Source organism: Ranitomeya variabilis, chromosome 5 (genome assembly GCF_051348905.1).
Source record: "Ranitomeya variabilis isolate aRanVar5 chromosome 5, aRanVar5.hap1, whole genome shotgun sequence".
NCBI lineage: Eukaryota > Metazoa > Chordata > Amphibia > Anura > Dendrobatidae > Ranitomeya > Ranitomeya variabilis.
In genome coordinates, this window is record NC_135236.1 from 430045797 (window position 1) to 430068980 (window position 23184).

Genomic DNA, 23184 nt, shown 5'->3' on the forward strand with positions numbered 1-23184 from the left:
TTATTTTACATTTTTGTGGAAATTCAAAAACTGAAAAGTGGGGCATGCAATATTATTCGACCCCCTTACTTTCAGTGCAGAAAGCTCACTCCAGAAGTTCATTGTGGATCTCTGAATGATCGAATGTTGTCCTAAATGCCTAATGATGATAAATATAATCCACCTTTGTGTAATCAAGTCTCTGTATAAATGCACCTGCTTCTGTTTGAAGCACAGAGAGCATCATGAAGACCAAAGAACACAACAGGCAGGTCTGTGATACTGTTGTGGAGAAGTTAAAAGCTGGATTTGGATACAAAATTATTTCCAAAACTTTAAAAACATCCCAAGGAGCACTGTGCAAGCGATCATATTGAAATGGAAGGGGTGTCATATCATATCATACATCTACCAAGACCCGGCCATCCCTCTAAACTTTCATCTCGAACAGGGAGAAGACTGATCAGAGATGCAGCCAAGAGGCCCATGATTACTCTGGATGAACTGCAGAGATCTACAGCTGAGGTGGGACAGTTTGTCCATAGGACAACAATCAGTCGTACACTGCACAAATCTGGCCTTTATGGAAGAGTGGCAAGAAGAAAGCCATTTCTCAAAGATATCCATAACAAGTGTCATTTAAAGTTTGAACCAAGCCACCTGGAAGACACACCAAACATGTGGAAGAAGGTGCTCTGGTCAGATGAAACCAAAATCGAACTTTTTGGCAACAATGCCAAACGATATGTTTGGCGTAAAGGCAACACAGCTCATCACCCTGAAAACACCATCCCCACTGTCAAACATGGTGGTGACAGTATCATGGTTTGGGCCTGCTTTTCTTCAGCAGGGACAGAAAAGATGGTTAAAATTGATGGGAACATAGATGGAGCCAAATACAGGACCATTCTTGAAGAAAACCTGTTGGAGTCTGCAAAAGACCTGAGACTGGGACGGATATTTGTCTTCCAACAAGACAATGATCCCAAACATAAAGCAAAATCTACAATAGAATGGTTCACAAATAAATGTATCCAGGTGTTAGAATGGCCAAGTCAAAGTCCAGACCTCAATCCAATTGAGAATCTGTGAAAAGAGCTGAAAACTGCTGTTCACAAATGATCTCCATCAAACCTCACTGAGCTTGAGCTGTTTGCCAAAGAAGAATGGGCAAAAATTTCAGTCTCTCAATGTACAAAACTGATAGAGACATACCCCAAGTGACTTGCAGCTGTAATCACAGCAAAAAGTGGCGCAACAAAGTATTAAGTTAAAGGGGCAGAATAATATTGCACTCCCCAGTTTTCAGTTTTTGAATTTCCACAAAAATGTAAGATAACCAATAAATTTCGTTCAAGCTTCACAATTGTGTTCCACTTGTTGATTCTTCACCAAAAATTTACATTTGGTATTTTTATGTTTGAAGCATGATATGTGTTTAAAGGTTGAAAAGTTCCAGGGGTGCGAATACTTTCGCAATGCACTGTATGAGTTTCTCTTTTTGAATTGAAGAACTAAAATAAATTAACTTTTAGATGATATTCTAATTTTGTGAGAAACACCTGTATCTGGATCATAAATGAAATGCATATACATAAGTCCCCATTTTATTTTGAAAAGAGAGAGACATATTATCTGCTGAGTGAAAAAGAATTGGGTCAGTATTGCATGCTTCCATTATATCTTCAAGCAAGTCATTATAATGGTTCATGCCCAATAAAAAAAGCCTAGATAAAGCATCAGCCTTGCAATTGCAGGAGCCACATGTACAAGAGATTAGAAAACGTAATTGATTTAGGAAAAGACTCCTTCAAGTTTGGTGGGGATAAAAATATACCTGACAAATTCAAGGTTATGATGATCAGTTAGAACTACAATTTGTACAACCGCTCCTTCTAAATGATGACTCCATTCAATCCATTCACTTTATTGTTTTTACTAAATGTAATACTTTCCACTTACAATAATGATGGCAGAGCACAAAATGCATATGAAAGTGCTGGTATGAGTTTTATTAATATCTAAATGTTAAAGTCCAGCGGTATTGCACAAAGAGATGTCACAGCATATATATTGTTCAGAAAGAAATGTCTCAGTAAAGGATTACTTGAACACACTAAGTTTACAGTGGAAGGATAGAGCACATAACAATGTCACAAACCAGGAATAATGCACACAAAAATGTAACCATGAAAAACTATCACTAAGAAAAACCACATAATATTGTCACTATAGCAATATAACGTTAATATCGGTGTCACAGTTTAAAAATAATGAAGTATAACAGAAAAAGAGCAAAATTGCACAAAGTAAGAAGGCAACAAATGACCATATGACTTGGAAAAAAGCTCCTTTGATTTTTCCAAACCCCTTATATTTTATAATGTAAAAATGTATTGTCAGTCATATGCTTCATAAATAACTTTACAAAGCTGTTTATGCACCTTATGATTGCTGGCGCATTTTCTATATTTGGAATGACTCACTGAAAATGAGTGTCTGAGCTTGTGCAGATTTGATGAAACCAGTGTGTGCATAAGATCTGACTATACATATTTTCTGACTGTATGCCAAAGCAGCTTTAATGGCTGCCAAGTAAAGGAGTGGAAGATGTGTGGCTCTTCCTGAAGAAATTTGCTTTAGAGGGGCGGACATATCATTTGTGCAACATGTGCGCCAAGTGCGATGTGTGCACCAACAGCAAGCATGTCCTGTCAGAGACACAAAAAGTGGCCCACTTTCTGTTCTTGCATAGGGCCTTCTCTTGCCTGTGTCCACCACTGATCCTATATTTATGTGTTGCTTAATGATGTACTGTTATTACATTACACTAGTGTAAAGCATTAAGATTTGATGGTTTCATGTAATCCCTTTCATGTGAACGGCATGGGAGAATAGGCAGTGGGGCAGCACAGGATAACAGGAAATCAACCCAGGGAGGAGTATTGGGAGATGTTAGTGGGCAGCTAAGTGTTTATTGCGTTCAGTGTGGAGTCCACATGGCAAATATGACTGTCTAGGCCGCACAAGAGTGTAATAAGGACAGATAGCATGCTGCCTATCTGATGATGGCTGTCAATATGGAACACACTGGCAAGTCAGAATAGAGAAGTTTTTAGTGTGAGTTACTTGAGCCAATTAACACTTAACCTCAGATACTTGAGAATTGGGTTCCTTAGGATTAGGGTCACACACAGTTATACTGGAAAGGAACCCTGAGTATTTTGTACAAGTAGGGAAGTAGGCAGTCCATGTTGAAAATTAAATTTGGTTTTACTGATGAGCTTGAGATAACTTTTATACAGAGAAAAGCAGATAAAAGACTTGGTGGCCAAAACTTCTGTGGTGTACAGAGATACGCACCTAACTGATGTATGTGGTGTCACATTTCTCGTGTGGTATTTAACAGTCATATTATCCAGCTGTCTACATCCCTTCCTCTCTGATAATGTGGTGTCTCTCAACTGCTTCACAATATGACCTGATGTAGGTGGTCAGATCAAACACAGTGCTCTTAATAAAGTTGTGCTATTGTCTCCTCACTGCCTTTCTCAGAAATGGCTTATCTTCTGTACTCACTGCACTTTTGCAGCCCTGGCTCCACCACATTTTTTCTGCAGCTCTGAGTTGCACAGAAATATTGGGACTTCTGCGTTGTCACTCCAGTTTCACCCAGCTCTGTCAAAATAGGTGGAGTTTGGGCAGGATGGGGAGGAATTAGGCTCTTGAAACCACAGCATATCTAATTCATTATATGCTGTGGTAAACATTATGACAAAAATCTTACTCCAGTCAAGGACTTGAGAAAGAATTGTGGCATGGTGGCTCTAATTAAATCAGGAGCATCTGACTCCAACAGAAACCCACATTAAGACCGGTGGGACAATCACAGGTCTTGATGAATTGAGATCTATATGAATATAAAATGGTTCATGGCTAGACTTATCAAATGAAAATTCACTGCCACGTGACACTTTTTATTTTCCACGATTGCTTCTAACCTTACGTCAGGCTCAATATGCCTGACAGGCACAGCCCACACATTTTGTTTCCACCTCCTCTCCAAGGCGGCAGGGGATCCCACCCCTCCCTATCTTTAGGTGCTGTTTGAAACCTTCCCACTCAGTTACACTGCCATCCTTGTGGAGATCAGGTATGACCTCCATGGCCTATCAGTCCCATTACACCTGAAGGTTCAGACTGTTGACGGTTCATACTTTCTGTTTTTTTATCATAATTGTTGATTTTGCTCATCTTATAAATAAATAATGCAAAGTTTGTGGATATTTGGTAGAATTAAGCAGCGTTTTTTCTTAGAAATAAATAGTATTTTCTTATAAATGACGTTTCAGGTACATTGTGCACAAACACGTAATAATAATCTCTGATATGATATGATAATATGATCAGTTAACCTTGTTTTTCTCTCTGTCAATGCATTTCTTCTGCTGGTCTTTTAACCCTTTCTGCCATCCATTGCAATAGTACGTCCGATGGCAGAGTCCCTGCTTTGATGCGGGCTCCGGCGGTGAGCCCGCATCTAAGCTGGGAAATGCACGCATCAGTGACTCCCATCACATGATCGGGGGTCATCAGTGCATCGGCGTAACAACGACAGGTCTCCTGCAGACCTCTATGGTTGTTGATGCCGGATTGCTATGAGCGCCACCCTGTGGTCAGCACTCATAGCAATGCTGCAATTCTACTACATAGGGGCGATCTGAGCATCACCTCTATGTAGCAGAGGCAATTGAATTGTGGCAGCTTCTAGCCTCCCATGGAGACTATTGAAGCATGACAAAACAAAAAAAAAATAAATGTTTTAAAAATATGAAAAAAATAAAAAAAATAAAAGTATAAATCACCCATCTTTTGCCCCAATCAAAATCAAACAATGAAAACATCAAACCTACACATATTTGGTATCGCTGCATTCAGAATCACCAGTTCTATCAATAAAAAAAGGATTAACCTGATTGCTAAACGGTGTAGCGAGAAAAAAGTCAAAATGCCAGAATTACGGTTTTTGGTCACCGCAGCAATGCATTAAAATGTACTAACGAGCGATCAAAATAACGTATCTGCACCAAAATGGTATAATTAAAAATGTCAGCTCGGCTTGCAAAAAATAAGCCCTCACCCAACCCCAGATCAGGAAAAATGGAGACACTATGGGTAACGAAAAATTGTGCAATTTTTTTTTTAGCAAAGTTTAGAATTTTTTTCACCACTTAGGTAAAAAAGAACCTAGACATGTTTGGTGTCTGTAAACCCAAAATGACCTAGAGAATCGTAATGGCAGGTCAGTTTTAGCATTTAGTCAACCTAGCAAAAAGGCCAAACAAACAAGTTTGGGATTGCACTTTTTTTGCAATTTCACTGCACTTGGAATTTTTTTCCCATTTTCTAATAGTGTTGAGCGATACCGTCCGATACTTGAAAGTATCGGTATCGGAAAGTATCGGCCGATACCGGCAAAGTATCGGATCTAATCCGATACCGATACCCGATACCAATACAAGTAAATGGGACTCAAGTATCGGACGGTATTCCTGATGGTTCCCAGGGTCTGAAGGAGAGGAAACTCTCCTTCAGGCCCTGGGATCCATATTAATGTGTAAAATAAAGAATTAAAATAAAAAATATTGCTATACTCACCTCTCCGACGCAGCCTGGACCTCACCGAGGGAACCGGCAGCGTTCTGTGCTTAAAATGCGCGCTTTTACTTCCTTCCGTGACGTCACGGCTTGTGATTGGTCGCGTGCCGCCCATGTGGCCGCGACGCGACCAATCACAGCAAGCCGTGACATAATTTTCAGGTCCTGGATGCCTAATTCTAGGCATTCAGGATTTTAAAATTGCGTTCTGGCTTGTGATTGGTCGCGTCGCGGTCACATGGGCGACGCGACCAATCACAAGCCGTGACGTCACGGGAGGCAGGAAACGCGCGCATTTTAAAATTACGTCACGGCTTGTGATTGGTTGCGTGCCGCCCATGTGACCGCGACGCGACCAATCACAGCAAGCCGTGACGTAATTTCAGGTCCTGAATGCAGAAATAGGCATTCAGGACCTGAAATTACGTCACGGCTTGCTGTGATTGGTCGCGTCGCGGTCACATGGGCGGCACGCAACCAATCACAAGCCGTGACGTAATTTTAAAATGCGCGCGTTTCCTGCCTCCCGTGACGTCACGGCTTGTGATTGGTCGCGTCGCCCATGTGACCGCGATGCGACCAATGACAAGCCGGAACGCAATTTTAAAATCCTGAATGCCTAGAATTAGGCATCCAGGACCTGAAAATTACGTCACGGCTTGCTGTGATTGGTCGCGTCGTGGCCACATGGGCGGCACGCGACCAATCACAAGCCGTGACGTCACGGAAGGAAGTAAAAGCGCGCATTTTAAGCACAGAACGCTGCCGGCTCCCTCGGTGAGGTCCAGGCTGCATCGGAGAGGTGAGGATAGCAATATTTTTTATTTTAATTCTTTATTTTACACATTAATGTTGTTTCGATACCGATACCCGATACCACAAAAGTATCGGATCTCGGTATCGGAATTCCGATACCCGCAAGTATCGGCCGATACCCAGTACTTGCGGTATCGGAATGCTCAACACTATTTTCTAGTACACAAAATGGTAAAACCAATTGTCGTTCAAAATTACAACTTGTCCTGCAAAAAATAAGCCCTCACATGGCCCTATTGACAGAAAAACGCAAAACCGAAAAAAGCTCCGGTCATGAAGGGGTTAATGTCTAAATCTGAGTGATTATGACTCCAGAAACATCTAACTGACTTGCAATTACTTTTTTCCTAATTTTAATGTTTAGTAGAAGTTAAGTTCTGAAAACTAGAGGCTATTTGGCAGTGATTGTGACATTTTGGCACTTTTTGCTTCATTATGTTTATGGCTATTAACCCAAGAATGAATAGGTAGTTTTACTTTTTGGTTATTTTCAGCAAAATTAATTTAGTGCATTTTTCACATCTTACTTAGCAATTTTAAAATAAACTTGCAAAAAAACTGTTTTTATTTGAATTCCTCCATAAGATTTGCCCAAAGACCTAAAATTCCCAGGTTATGTGAAAGTGTATATTTCAGACATCATGCATTCTAGGGTTAAATGTTTTTTTTTGCGTCTGATTTTGTGTGTTCTCTCTTAATACATCACTATGAAGGTCATTAATTACGTTTAGAGCTGAGAAATTGAGATATTTAGATATTATAGACAGTTTTCTAACCTGTGCCTGTCAGGCGCCCTGCTTCTGAACTTGGGAGTGCCATAGATACGCCTGACGCAGGGTTAACAATAATAAGAACTGTTTGCAAATCTAAATGTAGTCATTGAGCTTAAAGTCACGATGGGCAATTCTGATTTTGAAATCTGACATTTTTTGCTGTGAGGTATTATATTTTTCATTGTGCCAGAATGTTTTTTATAGTGCAAATGAATTTAATTTCACATGTGATCAGATAAATAATTATACTGTATAGAAATTTATTGACATACCTGGTTCAGTCAAATACTTGAATATCAAGAATATTAATTTTAACTTCACTTCAAAACTAAGAAAAGTTTACATATTCTTTCTAGATTTGATGCTATGAGGAAATTTTAAAACTGCTTTTCCTGTGATTAATATTTATGGCTAGCCAGTTGCTGATGGCACTTTATTGTATGCAGAAATTCTTCATTCTAATTTTATTGTGAAAACTATACCTGGAGGTCAGTTTGCTCATGGAAAAAAAAGTAATTATTTTTTTTATAGCCGACCTTTTTACTTACATTTAGTTATACGGACATTTTACCACTTAGCATTAAAATTAGATTCCACCTTTACATATAGTAAATTCAGGAAGTTGGTAACTTACACCTGTGCACGTATGAAAAATTCAGGTTCTAAAATAGTTTATTTAATGCAAATCTTAGTTTTAAGTCAAAACTTTTTAATAAGAGGTGTATAACTTCATTTGTTAAAAACATTGGCATGAGAAAATCGCAATCCATCCATTTACGACTGATAGATGCTTATGGCATCCAATTACATTATTGTCATTGTGTCCCAAAAGCTTTTAACCCCTTAATGACCAAGGTATTTCAGTTTTTGCATTTTCATTTTTTGCTCCCCTTCTTCCCATAGCCATAACTTTTATTTTTTGGTCAATAAGGACATGTGAGGGCTTCTTTTTTGAGGGACAAGTTGAACTTTTGAACGACACCTGCCATTTTGATTCTCCAGGTCATTACGAGTTCATTGACACCAAACATGTCTAGGTTGTTTTTTGAGTGCTGAAAAAAAATTCCAAAGTTTGTTAAAAAAAGAAAAAAAAAATTGTGCCACATTCCGATACCCATAGCGTCTTCATTTTTCGTGATCTGGGGTTGGGTGAGGACTTATTTTTTGCGTGCCGAGTTGGCATGTTTATTTATACCATTTTGGTGCAGGTATGACATTTTGATTGCCCGTTATTGGATTTTAATGCAATGATGTGGAGATCAAAAATACGTAATTCTGGTGTTTTGACTTTTTTCCTCCTTACGTCGTTTAGGGAACAGGTAATTTTTTATTTTGATAGATTGGGTGATTCTGAGCCCGGCGATACCAAATATGTGTATATTTGATTTTTTTATTGTTTTATTTTGAATGGGGCAAAAGTGGGTGATTTTTTATATTTTTAATTCTTTTAATATTTTTAAAGCTTTTTTTTACTTTTTGCATGCGTCAATAGTCACCATGGGAGATTAGAAGTTGCACTACTTCGATTGCCTCTGCTACACACAGAAGACAGCAGAAATGCTCACTTGTTATGAGCGTCTATCACCGGAGGCGCTCATAGTAATTTGGCTATGACAACCATAGAGGTCTGCTGGAGACTTCTGGTTGTCATGCCGACCCATCGGTGACCCGCGATCATGTGATGGGGTCACCAATGGGCAGGATAAAGGATGCACTTCCAGTTAGCATGAGTTAAATGCAGCTGTCAGAAATTGACAGCGCCATTTAACTAGTTAGCAGCCATGGGTTGATCGCTAATGGCATCACCTGATCATGTGAAGAAGGCACACTGAGAAGCAAGATGAGCAAAGCTTAGACTGTCCTCTCCTCATAATTATATTTCTAGTAACCTGTCCTCACCCACAAGTAGTGCCTTTTCATTGCCATCAGCCCCATCATAATCCTACTCTCCTACTGCTTTCCACACATTTCCTCTACCTTGATTGCATCATCAGTTCTCATTTTGTGTGCTCAATAATCATGCATCACGCTCAATAATAATGCATCATGCAATCCTTTATCTACATGGAAATTCTACTCTCATATGTCCAAGTTTACCACATTGATGCCAGATCACCTGGATTATATTTGCTCTTGAAAAAACACTCAGGCTCAATAGAAGATAATGGGGCATAATGACGGTAAGTCCGCGCTGCCATGTTAGATGCCATTAACCCACTTACTGAATGTGCAGCTTGTGTGAAATGGCACTCGGTTTTAAAAAAAATATATCATGGAAGATTGTTTGAATTTGAGTGAAACTTCAGATTTAAGAAAATTCAATTCAAACTCGATCCTCCATGGATCGATACACTCATCTCTAGCTTTTAGTTTTCTATGAACAGCACCTCTTTAGTCCATGTAGTTTGTGCTATTGCATCCAGGACCTATTCAGTTGCATGGGTTATGAGGGAACAAAAAAGAAACCAATTCTGTAAATAGCAAGCAAATTCTTTTAATATTAAAGAGTAAGTTAGCTTTTGGGCCATTTTTTATTCCTTTTAGGCCCTTTCATTCTGAACAGAGAGCTGGAAGTTCAAACTCTGAAATCTCCACCAATTGCTCAAAAGACCTCTTAGAAGTGTGCAGCAGCCGAGAAGACAGGATCATTTTTCTCATGGCAGAGTATGTGTGCTGTTGACCCCAATCGATCTTTTTAGAATTAAAGGACATAAAAATTTCCCTAAAATGTACTTATTCTTTAAAGAGTTCTCTGGAGAAAACAAGGTATCACCTATTCACCAGGTATGAGATAACTTCTTGATTAGTAGGAGTCTGACCATTGGAATCTATATCAGTCAGCAGGATAGGGACATTTTATGTCCTTTAGGATGGAGAAGCAGTACGCCTGCCCAACAGCCACTTCATTCATTTCCTGCCGGGTTGTTGAACACTTTTTTCAGCAGTCTCATAAAAATCAAAAGGAACAGCGATTGGCATGAGCACTGCTGAATAATTCTAAAGGGGATAAAATTTCACTGCTGGGTTTAACAATTCTTATTTCTTGCAATCAGTGGATCCCTCAGTATTTGGCTTCCCACCACTCAATAAGACATTACCTATTTAGTGGATAGATGAAAAAAAATTTCACTGCAGAGTTAAGTTCTGGAGTATTTCAAAAATGTTTACTATGTTTATATTAATTTATAAAATAATATGGATATGTTAATTATTTAATAAAACTTTTGCCTTTTTGTCTTTTAGGTCACTTGGAGTTACCCAATTCTCTCCTATCCATGCCAGAAAAGCATTTCCATGCTTTGACGAACCTATTTATAAGGCAACATTTAAAATAAGCATCAGACATCAAACATCTTACATATCACTGTCTAATATGCCAGTGGAAACATCAGTTTTTGAAGAAGGTGGATGGGTTACTGACCATTTCTCACAGACTCCTTTAATGTCAACATATTATCTTGCCTGGGCAGTATGCAACTTCACATACCGTGAAGCTATCACTCGCAGCGGTGTTGTAGTAAGTAAATCTTTGCATGTTATTTTACGTGAATTATTTCTTATATTATTAACATTGTTTGTTATTATGAAAACACAATCATTTTAAATGTATGTGAGTTGTAAAAATGTAGATGCCATTCACAGCTTCACTGTTCCTGTTTCACTGTATACTTACGCGCTTGGGTTAATGTTTGAGACAAGGATATGACACTGTCAGGGTCAACCAGGTAGCTCTCAATTACAGGATATAGTATGGTGAGGAGATTTTTTAGAACACATGTAGCTTGTCGATTTTGGTTATCCATCAGGTAAAGTCATGTGTATGCTATTTGTCTAGAGGAAAACTTGTTCAATTTGAAAAAGGAACACCCAGCGTAGGTAAAAAGCAAAGAATGAGGCAGTGCACTATGCAATTATTGTAGAGTGACACCCATAGTGTTGTGATTGCCACATCTGTAGGAAATATATATCTGTTTTATTTCCTGCCCAATTTTTCTTTAAATGTTTTTTTTTAATTTAGCTTAAAGGAAACCTGTCATGTGCCCAAAACACTATTAACCTGCAGATATAGGGTTAATATTTAAAATATTAAAATTTAAAAGTCCTCAATTGAAAACATCAGGCGTAGTATATCTATGACTGATAAAGAGACCTGACTAGTCTCGAAAACTGCTTTTTGTTATCATTTTTAACATTTAGCCATTAAAGGAAATTAACATTAAGGACTCTAAAATGTAATATATTTCTTTCTACTTGCTAATATGGTACAAAGGTATGTTTTTCCTGTGGGCTTTCAGTCATGGGAGGTGCCTAGACAATCTATAGTTTCCACTCACAGCATTGTGAGCAGCAGCTGTACGCACACCGTGGCACATTGACCTGTGCATTTCAGACGCAGCTGTCAGTCAATGTTCTGGGGCATGCTTTTGTAGCCGTTGCTTACAATACTGTGAGTGGTGACTGTAGTAGCCCCTCCGGACATGCCTCTATGACAGAATGCCAGCAGCTCTTGAGCGGAATAAAATTAATTTTCCCTTGTTAGCTGCTCTTTCAGCATGGTGGCCAGGCAGCATTGCAACATTATTAACCAACAGATTAACCTTATATCTGCAGGTTAATAGTCTTTATGAACATTATAACTTTTATTAGCATTATATACTTTAATGGGTCTAATAGGTTGCTGAGCATTAACATAAAACAAACTATTGTAACAACATAATATGAAGCACAGATAGGTTGTTTGATACAAACTACTTAGCATGTGCTCAGTATTCTTGGCTCCAGGATATAAATAATATAAGGAATGTTTATATTAGAACCTAAGGCCCAGATTCATCTAGACTGGCATTTTGTATGCCAGTCTTGATAGTGCACTTAAGCAAGACATGTCAAATTCATTAACAGGCTTATATTGAGCTACTCGCTGTAGCGTTGATAAAATCACTGCTTTATCAGGAGGAGACTAGAGATGATTGAACCCGAACTGTAAAGGTTGTGGTTCATACCAGACACCTAGCATCAGGTGCTGAACTCTGAACATGGACTTCTCCTTGAGGTCTGCTTTACAGTTCAGGAGTACGGGGAAGAGAGATTTAGCTGGAGTTCGGGTTCAGGTTCAAGTTCGGGAACAGTACCCAAACCAAACTTTGTGTAAACCAAAAAGAAAAAAACGCCCTAAAAAATATATCTTTAATGTATCCTTATAAAAAATGATATTGAGTAAATAGATAAATACAACTACCGACACCACAACTATTAGGTCTGGGAGGGGAGATGCTATATACGGAGCGCTACAGGAACTATTAAATTATAGATAAAATTATTCCTGGCTGAATCCCTGTCAGGACTCCTAATAAACTGAATCCCTTCCTGACAGTGGAGGTTGGCACCCTAGTAATTTGATTTGGTGCCCCCACTCAGCATTGACTGTCCCTTCTAGCCCTAAATGGACCCTGGCATCTACCCACTCCCACACCCCAACACCTTACACACAAACAACAAGACCTAGGTCACGCTGTGAAATGTGAGAAAAAATATATATTATAAAAAATAGATGAAAAATGAAGCAGAAACACTGCTAGTTAGAGTAATGTATAACAGCAAAGACTGGAATATGTTTGCTGAACTAACTAGAGTGTTAGCACAAAACACGCAGAAAAGGTCCTCCAAATTTCTGCTGTTCACCTTGAAGGCACAAAAGAAATGATAATGATAATGAAAATGAACAGAGGGGGACTTGACTGCCTGATTAATTACAGGTCATAGTAGTCAATAAAGTGCTATTGTGCATACACATTATTATACTGCTATCATTGACATAAATTATTCTGCTGCCATCTTTGAGCCCAGTAAACTTAGCATTATCACCTTTAGCTAGTCGCACCTATTCTTAAGCCATTGCTGCTTGTTCCGAAATGTTCCCCTGATGAGCCCCGGTACTGGGAAGGGGCGAAACGCGTAGGGATGGAAGCATGAGACTGATTCTTGTCAAATATTCAGATAAGTGATTTATTTTTGCATAGCAGCTAATGTCTGATGTATCGTGGCGACACTAGACAGAACACTATGATGTGGTAGCCTCGAGAAACCAGAAAAACCGCCTATGCCGGTGAGCCTTTTCTATGATAGAGATATAGGATATGGAATGCTATATTTTTGGCAGCGCATTTGCGGCTGCAGCAGCATGTTCTGTTTTTCAGATGTGTTTATTTGTTCTGCGGTGGTGACTAGAAACCAGGAAATCTCTCATCTGTGTAAAACTGGTTCTATGTCTGCTATGCTTTTGACTGGGTCATGACAAGTTTACTGGGCTCAAAGATGGCAGCAGAATAATTTATGTCAATGATAGCAGTATAATAATGTGTATGCACAATAGCACTTTATTGACTACTATGACCTGTAATTAATCAGGCAGTCAAGTCCCCCTCTGTTCATTTTCATTATCATTATCATTTCTTTTGTGCCTTCAAGGTGAACAGCAGAAATTTGGAGGACCTTTTCTGCGTGTTTTGTGCTAACACTCTAGTTAGTTCAGCAAACATATTCCAGTCTTTGCTGTTATACATTACTCTAACTAGCAGTGTTTCTGCTTCATTTTTTATCTATTTTTTATAATATATATTTTTTCTCACATTTCACAGCGTGACCTAGGTCTTGTTGTTTGTGCATATGGTGTTGGGGTGTGGGAGTGGGTAGATGCCAGGGTCCATTTAGGGCTAGAAGGGACAGTCGACGCTGAGTGGGGGCGCCAAATCGGATTACTAGGGTGCCAACCTCCACTGTCAGGAAGGGATTCAGTTTATTAGGAGTCCTGACAGGGATTCAGCCAGGAATAATTTTATCTATAATTTAATAGTTCCTGTAGCGCTCCGTATATAGCATCTCCCCTCCCAGACCTAATAGTTGTGGTGTCGATAGTTGTATTTATCTATTTACTCAATATAATTTTTTATAAGGATACATTAAAGATATAATTTTTAGGGCATTTTTTTCTTTTTGGTTTACATATTTGATATACCCGTATATTATTCATTTTGGTTTTTTTCTTTAAACCAAACTTTGGACTAAAGTTCTGTTTGGGTACCAGAGGAAATTATCACTGGAGGACTAGTAGATTTGCTGACAGTTTTACATATTCATGAGCTCTGTATAACCCCACACCACCACTGATTGGCAGCTTTCTGTTTACACGGTATCTTGGAAGAAAGCTGCCAATCAATTTTGTGAATGGGGTTATAGAACTCAACATGTTAACACCTTCAGTATTTGGTAAATTTTTTACCTCAGTATTTGTAAGCCAAAATCAGAAGTGGAACAATCAGAGGAAAAGTATAACAGAAACACATAATCATTTCTGTATTTTTCATCCACTCCTGGTTTTGTCTTACAAATAATGAAAGAAAAAACTGACCAAATTATGAACTTGTGACCGTGGGCTAAATGGTAGATCTGATACAGATAAAACAGTGATTTTATCAAAATGACCACAAGGAGCTCAGTAAGTGACAAATCGCAAGAATCAAGGTCTCTGTCAAAACATTATGCTGCTCTCAAATGGGTTTGTAAAAACCTGGTGACAGATTCCCATTAAATGAATTTGGCACATTTTAGGGCTGCTGTGAGCCTCTGCTGGAAATGTACTTTTGTAATTTCCAGCACCTTTGTGGTGTAAATTCTAATGAAGTTTTGATAAAGTTGGAAGAGTACACTGGGTTCGGTGAAAAAAATGTCAACATTTCAATAAGTCTTACATCAGAATTCCAGCAATAAAATTTTTATTGAATCTGTGTCCTTTTAGTTTAGTGTGAGCTTTTCGTCACACTTACAAATGCTATCAGGCATGTTAAGTAACGCACTTTGTCTATTTTGTAGTTTTGAAGTTAAGCAGAAAAGTTTAGATAGAAAATAAAGCAAAAACACCTTGATTTGTTTATGTTAATTATTTTTGTGTAGACATTAAATCACTTCAGTTTTTGATTCAGTTTCTTTAGACTGGGTTCTATCACTAGGAAAAAATGCTTAGACTGTTTAAACAGGTATTTTAAGAAAAACAATAATGATTAATCATGTCTAGAACTAATAAGTAATTTAGTATCTTGGAAATCAAAGGGTTCATCCACAAGCTCTGATGGTTCATATCTTTACCAAATGACATATTACTATGACAAATGTCAAAACGCTCGGGCAAATGGATGCATGGCTCTGTTCACACTCTTAGTTTTGTTTCAGTGACTTTGTCTTACTTTTTCTTACATGAAAAGACTTGTACAGCACCAGATGGATTCCTAAGGCAGGCTTCACGCTAGCATTCAGCAGGGCTGTGGATGAAAGCCTTCTTCCTCTGTGAAGCCCCGCCCACTGCCACGCCTCTTCCTTCAGCTCCGGCTACATCTGCATGCGTTCTGCGTACCCCATCTTTAACATTGGGTATGCAGGCCATGAGGATATATGCGGATGCCTCCGCATGCGTCTTCTTGACGCTGCACTGACCTTCGTCAAAAACAACATGTTAGGATTTTGTTGCGGTCGATGCAGCTTCAAAATGATGTATGCGGAGGCATCTGCATACATCCGCATGGCCTGTGTACCCAATGTTAAAGATAGGGTACGCAGGATGCATGCAGACACAGACGGAGCTGAAGGAAGAAGCGCAGCAGTGGGTTGAGCTTCACGGAGGAAGAAGGCTTTCATCCACAGCCCTGCCAAACGCTAGTGTGAAGCTAGCCTTAGGCTTATAATAAGGTCCATCAGGTTTCTTTTAATATTCCTATTATCATACAGAAAAAATAGCAAGCTCCTATGCAGATATGAATCTAGTCTTAGTATTATCTATGGGAACTCAAAATGTGAAACAAAAATAACAGTGTGGATTTTTAGAAAAATAAGCATTTTTATAGCTCTTATTGAAACTAACAAAAACCATTTCATTTTTGCATATACAGTGGGGCAAAAAAGTATTTAGTCAGTCAGCAATAGTGCAAGTTCCACCACTTACAAAGATGAGAGGCGTCTGTAATTTACATCATAGGTAGACCTCAACTATGGGAGACAAACTGAGAAAAAAAAATCCAGAAAATCACATTGTCTGTTTTTTTATCATTTTATTTGCATATTATGGTGGAAAATAAGTATTTGGTCAGAAACAAACAATCAAGATTTCTGGCTCTCACAGACCTGTAACATCTTCTTTAAGAGTCTCCTCTTTCCTCCACTCATTACCTGTAGTAATGGCACCTGTTTAAACTTGTTATCAGTATAAAAAGACACCTGTGCACACCCTCAAACAGTCTGACTCCAAACTCCACTATGGTGAAGACCAAAGAGCTGTCAAAGGACACCAGAAACAAAATTGTAGCCCTGCACCAGGCTGGGAATACTGAATCTGCAATAGCCAACCAGCTTGGAGTGAAGAAATCAACAGTGGGAGTAATAATTAGAAAATGGAAGACATTCAAGACCACTGATAATCTCCCTCGATCTGGGGCTCCACGCAAAATCCCACCCCGTGGGGTCAGAATGATCACAAGAACGGTGAGCAAAAATCCCAGAACCACGCGGGGGGACCTAGTGAATGAACTGCAGAGAGCTGGGACCACTGTAACAAGGCCTACCATAAGTAACAAACTACGCCACCATGGACTCAGATCCTGCAGTGCCAGACGTGTCCCACTGCTTAAGCCAGTACATGTCCGGGCCCGTCTGAAGTTTGCTAGAGAGTATTTGGATGATCCAGAGGAGTTTTGGGAGAATGTCCTATGGTCTGATGAAACCAAACTGGAACTGTTTGGTAGAAACACAACTTGTCGTGTTTGGAGGCAAAAGAATACTGAGTTGCATCCATCAAACACCACACCTACTGTAAAGCATGGTGGTGGAAACATCATGCTTTGGGGCTGTTTCTCTGCAAAGGGGCCAGGACGACTGATCCGGGTACATGAAAGAATGAATGGGGCCATGTATCGTGAGATTTTGAGTGCAAACCTCCTTCCATCAGCAAGGGCATTGAAGATGAAACGTGGCTGGGTCTTTCAACATGACAATGATCCAAAGCACACCGCCAGGGCAACGAAGGAGTGGCTTCGTAAGAAGCATTTCAAGGTCCTGGAGTGGCCTAGCCAGTCTCCAGATCTCAACCCTATAGAAAACCTTTGGAGGGAGTTGAAAGTCCGTGTTGCCAAGCGAAAAGCCAAAAACATCACTGCTCTAGAGGAGATCTGCATGGAGGAATGGGCCAACATACCAACAACAGTGTGTGGCAACCTTGTGAAGACTTACAGAAAACGTTCGACCTCTGTCATTGCCAACAAAAGATATATTGCAAAGTATTGAGATGAAATTTTGTTTCTGACCAAATACTTACTTTCCACCATAATATGCAAATAAAATGATAAAAAAACAGACAATGTGATTTTCTCGATTTTTTTTTCTCAGTTTGTCTCCCATAGTTGAGGTATACCTATGATGTAAATTACAGACGCCTCTCATCTTTTTAAGTGGTGGAACTTGCACTATTGCTGACTGACTAAATACTTTTTTGCCCCACTGTATTTGTTAATGTCAAAAGGCAATTATAAAAAAAAGTTGTCAGTGTTGTAAGTAGAGATGGGCAGATCAGGCGTAGTTTGAAATCACCTCTTTTCACAGATTTTCCAAGGAAATTTGAATCGAAGAGAAGTTTTTCGAATTGAATGTCCTTTCAGAACTCATAGCATAATAAACATAAAATCAAAAAAATATATATTTTTGCTCACTTCATCGCTCAATCTCTTGCCCTTCAGCTTCTCAATTTACTTGTTCTGGTCCTCAATGTATATTCTCATCACCTCAATGAGCACTGAATTCTGAGGCTCGTCTGGGACTTGTGGCTCTAATGAGGCCAGAGACTATTTTGCGCAATCGTGTAAAGTCACGGCAAAATGGAAGACAGCGAATAACAAAAAATATTGCATTTTGGAGAATTTGCATTTTTGTAACATTCCAGTAGAATTTTGTTCCACTTGAATATAATTGCTTTTCTCTAATTGTAAGGACAAAAAATAGTCTGAATATTTGAACATTTTGTGAATAAGATCAGACCCCAAAAATAATTGTAAAATACGTTTAACTGCCTTATGTAGAGTTGAAATGGAATTTTTTCCCTAATGTAGGGCAATTAAAATTGGCCTAATTTTGTTTTCACCTTTGTCAAAATAAACATTTTAAGTTATAGGTTGAACTCACTTATGTCTTCTTTCAACTTAACCCCTTAACGACCAGAGATATTTTTGTTTTAGCATTTTCATTTTTTGCTCCTCTTTTTCCCAGAGCAATATTTTTTTTATCTTTTGGTCAAATTGGCCATGTGAAGACTTGTTTTTTGTAGGACGAGTTGTACTTTTGAAAGACACCATTGGTTTTAACATATCATGTGCTGGAAAACTGGAAAAAAATTCCAAGTGCAAGCCCGTAGTTGTTGTTTTATTTTTACCATGTTCACTAAATGCTAAAACTGACCTGCCATTATGATTCTCCAGGTCATTGCAAGTTCATAGACACCAAGCATGTGTAGGTTATTTATTTCTTTAAGTGGTGAAAAAAAATAACAATATGGGTTTAAAAAAACGCCATTTTTTGACACCCGTAGCGTCTACATTTTTCATGATCTCAGGTTGGGTGAGAGCTTATTTTTTGAGCATCGAGCTGATGTTTTTAATTTTTTTGTGCAAATACGATCTTTTGATCGCTCGTTATTGCATTTTAATGCAATGTTGTGGCAACCAAAAAAACATAATGCTGTTTAACGATTGAGTTTTTTTTTTTCATATTGATAGATCGGGCAATTCCAAATACGGCGATATCAAGTATGTGTATATTTGATTTTAATTTCAATGGGGTGAAAGGGGGTGATTTGAACTTTTTTCTTTTAACTTTTTGGATATTTTTTAAAACTTTTTTTTTACTTTTTACATGCTTCAATAGTCTCCCTGGTAGACTAGAAGCTGCGTTTATCTGATCGGCTCTGCTACATACAGGCAAATATCAGATCACTTGTATGCAACAGAAATACTCACTTGTTATCAGTGCCGACCACTGGGTGGCGCTCATAGCAACCCAGCAGTGACAACCATAGAGGTCTGCTAGAGACCTCTTTTTGTCATTTCAACCCATCGGTGACGGTGTCACCGATGGGTCCGATTTCCGGTGCACTTGCCGGAAGCACGAGTTAAATGGCGATGTCAGAGATTGACAGCGGCATTTAAGTAGTTAACAGCTGCGGTTGGGTCGTGATTCTCCCACGGTTGTAGCAGGCACATGTCAGCTGTATACATCAGCTGACATGTGCCCAGAAAGGTGCGGGCTTAACACCGAAGCCCACACCAAATGGGGAGTCCGACATCAGCGTACTATTACTCTCGAAGTCGGAAAGGGGTTAAAATTATGATATATAGTTTCAAGATTTCATATACTTTTAATCATTAGTTTTTAGTACATTTGGATAATTGGAACAATAATCCAAAGCATTTTTCTAATAAAATACAAAAGTGAAGATTACCAATTATCCTCTGTCCCCGATTCTCAATTGAAATGTACTACATCGTATTACAACTGATTATTTCACAGTTTCACGTTGTTATGCTGTTAAGCTGCCAATTCTGAAGCAACTCTGCCAGAAAAAGATATAAACTTACTAGTGTCAGCAGGTATATTATAACTCTCACTGATATTCTCTGAGATTTATACCATAAAAGCGCTAACTCTATATTTTAAGCTCATAAGAAATAGAAAATGAAAGAGTCCATTATAATAGGAGTTACAAACATTAAAATAACATTAAAACCTAATATTGAACACATCTTGCTAATGCCATTAAAACATTGCTGACCTGCTGAGGCACGGAATCCAAAAAAACTCTAAAGTAAAGATTAAAATTTGGCATGCAAAATTAATTTGCATCAATGTTACTCAATGTGAATTGAATGTTTCTCCAGACCCCGAACATAATAACTGCACACTGTAAAAACCAAAGTTTAATACTTCACCACTGACCAGTTCTGTTGCTGCCACTTGAGATGAGAGAACATCGTCGGCTCCCTCCTTATTTGGCAAGCTACAGCGCTTACCAAATAGCTGCATGGGGAGCCTGGATAGCTGTAGTGCTCCCAATAATCAGCTGTTTGGCGCGGCAGCTTTATGTGTCGCAGCTGTGTGACAGTCACAACACATGCATGGAGACCCTGTGTGTTAATAATGAGCGTTTTTCCATTGCAAATTATAATTTACTATAGTTTAAACATGTTTTCACATAGACCCTGCAGCTTAATTAAAAGCAAAAATCTTTAATGTATAACAGGGTTAAAATTGTGGTTATAGAACCATTAATTTGGAAAAGTGGTATGTAACCCAGGAAACTCATGGCCTTACACGTTTCAAGGGGCTCCCCACTCATAAACAATCACTTTTGAATGTCCCACAAGGTACTGCATAAAATAAAAGAAGCGTGCTTCCTCATGGAATAGCCTGTTTCTATGCTCTGAGCCACCTGTTCCCATGTCTCATGACATGCAGTAGACAATGTCACTTAATGGCTGCGACCTTCACTATTCCATCAGAGGAGACAACCTATCAGGGATCGTTGTGACATGATGGACATATTATTATTATTATTTATTATAGTGCCATTTATTCCATGGCACTTTACAGGTGAGGAGGGGTATACATAGTAAAAAACAAGTACAATACTCTTAATACAAGTCACGACGGGTACATGAGGAGAGAGGACCCTGCCCACGAGGGCTCACAATCTACAAGGGATGGGTGATAATACAGTAGGCAATGGTAGAGCTGGTCGTGCAGTGGTTTGGTCTATCGGTGGTTACTGCAGGTTGTAGGCTTGTCATATGTAGGCTTGACATATGACTTCACATCAGGATGGCTAATAAACAGAAGATCTGTGGATGTTTGTAGGTAGAAGGTGGTTCACAGGACTTTCGTCCCACTTCCACAAGTGGCCACTGGTTAAGGTCCTAAAAATTGTTATGTCTCCACAGTCCAACACATGGTGTGACTATTAGAATGAAATCTATGTTCACTCATCTATTCTTTTAACTACTTACAGTAATTAATTGTAAGTAAGGTTATAGATTCTTTAGGACATAAAAAGACCTAACTTTTTCAATGTCTATGCTTTAATATAAAGGCATGTTGCTTACAAGGTGTACAAATATAACAAGTTGATAAAACATGAAATACAATTCTGCAGAGTCTCTTCTGCTTCTTTGACCAAGAGCTAAACACCTCAGACTTTGATGTGACTATCATAATTTGAATCAATACTTATTTAAAAGACATATTCTTTTAGCTGTTGCATTTGGTTTAAGTTTCTAACCAGTTGACAACCAGTATATTAGTTAAATGTTTTGTTTGTGAATTGATAGTGAGATGCTAAAAAGAAAGGTCCATGAATATTAAATAGTAAATTATCTTTTTATTCCTTTATTATTTTTTAGTTTGGGAGAAGAGATGTCCATTTGCTCTAATAGGCTTAGGAGTTAAAGCTGACGCTTCAATTTTGGTATGTGACAGCTAGAGATGAGCAAATTTGTACATAAAAGTTTGGCTGTCATGCAGGACGGTTAGTGTCCGTTGCTAAGCGACATTCACGGACTTTCATCAGAAGTCAGTTGCAATTTTTGGAGTTCCAGAAGTCCCTTGCAGTGAAAGAGAGATTTTTTTTTTCTTACCCAGACCCAAAGTTCAGGTCACCATTGTTTTCAATGAGGTTTGGGCTCTGGTTCAAGTTTGTGTACAGTTCTAGTACCAAACGAACTATGGAATAAAGTTCAGGTCGGGTACCAGAACTTGAACTTCCATGGGTCCACTCTGTGCTAATGACAACCCTTAAGCTCTGGTCAATGCTATAAATCATGGTCTAAAAAATGTAGAAATAAGTTAAAAACTCTGGGTCACAAATTTCAATAGTTTATATCCTTTAAACAAGAAATTAATAGAATTAAGCAAAGCTCTCAAAATGTGATTGGAGGAGATTCACTCAATTCTTCGGGTAAATTCAATTTGCATCTAATAAGTTTGGTGTGAACAAAATCTTCCAGGAAGGGGTTAAAAAATAATAAATTCTAATACTCATCTCTGCTCAACTTTCTCCATATCTGTCTGGCTGCCACCACTCTCAACCCTAAAGTCTGATCAGCCCTGTTATGATCCTTAGTGGTTGAGGATCACAAATTACTCCAGCTAAGTAACAAACATAGGACAAGCTCTAGGGAGGTGGCAAACTGGACTGACCGCAAATCTGAACCTATCCAAACACACTAGAAGTAGCCGGTGAACGTGCCTAAAAATCCTAAACGTCTCAAGCCAGCCTGAGGAAATAACTACCCCTAGAGAGAAAGAAAAGACCTCTCTTGCCTCCAGAGAAATAATCCCCAAAGATATAGAAGCCCCCAACAGATAATAACGGTGAGGTAAGAGGAAGGCACAAACAACGGGGTTGAAAGCAGATTCAGCAAATGAGGCCCACTAATACTAGATAGCAGAAAATAGAAAAGGGAATCTATGCGGTCAGTAAAAAACCCTTACAAAATATCCACTCTGAGATTTCAAGAACCCCCACACCAACTAACGGTGTGGGGGGAGAAACTCAGTCCCCTAGAGCAACCAGCAAGCGAGGAAATCACATTTTAGCGAGCTGGACTAAAAACATAATGAACACTGATAATCAAAAAATGATCAAACAAAAACTTAGCTTGTCTTGGAGAGACTGGGAGCAAGGTAGACACAAGGAATCTGAAGAGCACTGAATACATTGATAGCAGGCAAGGAACTGAGTCTCCAGGTGAGCTAAATAGGAAACCAACCAAGGATAACGAACCAGCTGATGCAGCCAACCTGCAGAAAGACAACACTACACAGTACCGCTTGTGACCACTAGAGGGAGCCCAAAAATAGAATTCACAACAGTACC

At 38.8% G+C, this 23184-nt stretch overlaps 1 protein-coding gene across 1 annotated transcript in view; it reads left to right on the plus strand.

The window, feature by feature from the left end:
- Positions 1-23184, plus strand: part of TRHDE (thyrotropin releasing hormone degrading enzyme) — a 1510236-nt gene that overhangs the window by 189166 nt on the left and 1297886 nt on the right. The window contains exon 2 of the mRNA XM_077265293.1: positions 10470-10743. Coding sequence (XP_077121408.1) covers positions 10470-10743 — 274 coding nt within the window. The remainder of the gene's footprint in view (positions 1-10469; positions 10744-23184) is intronic.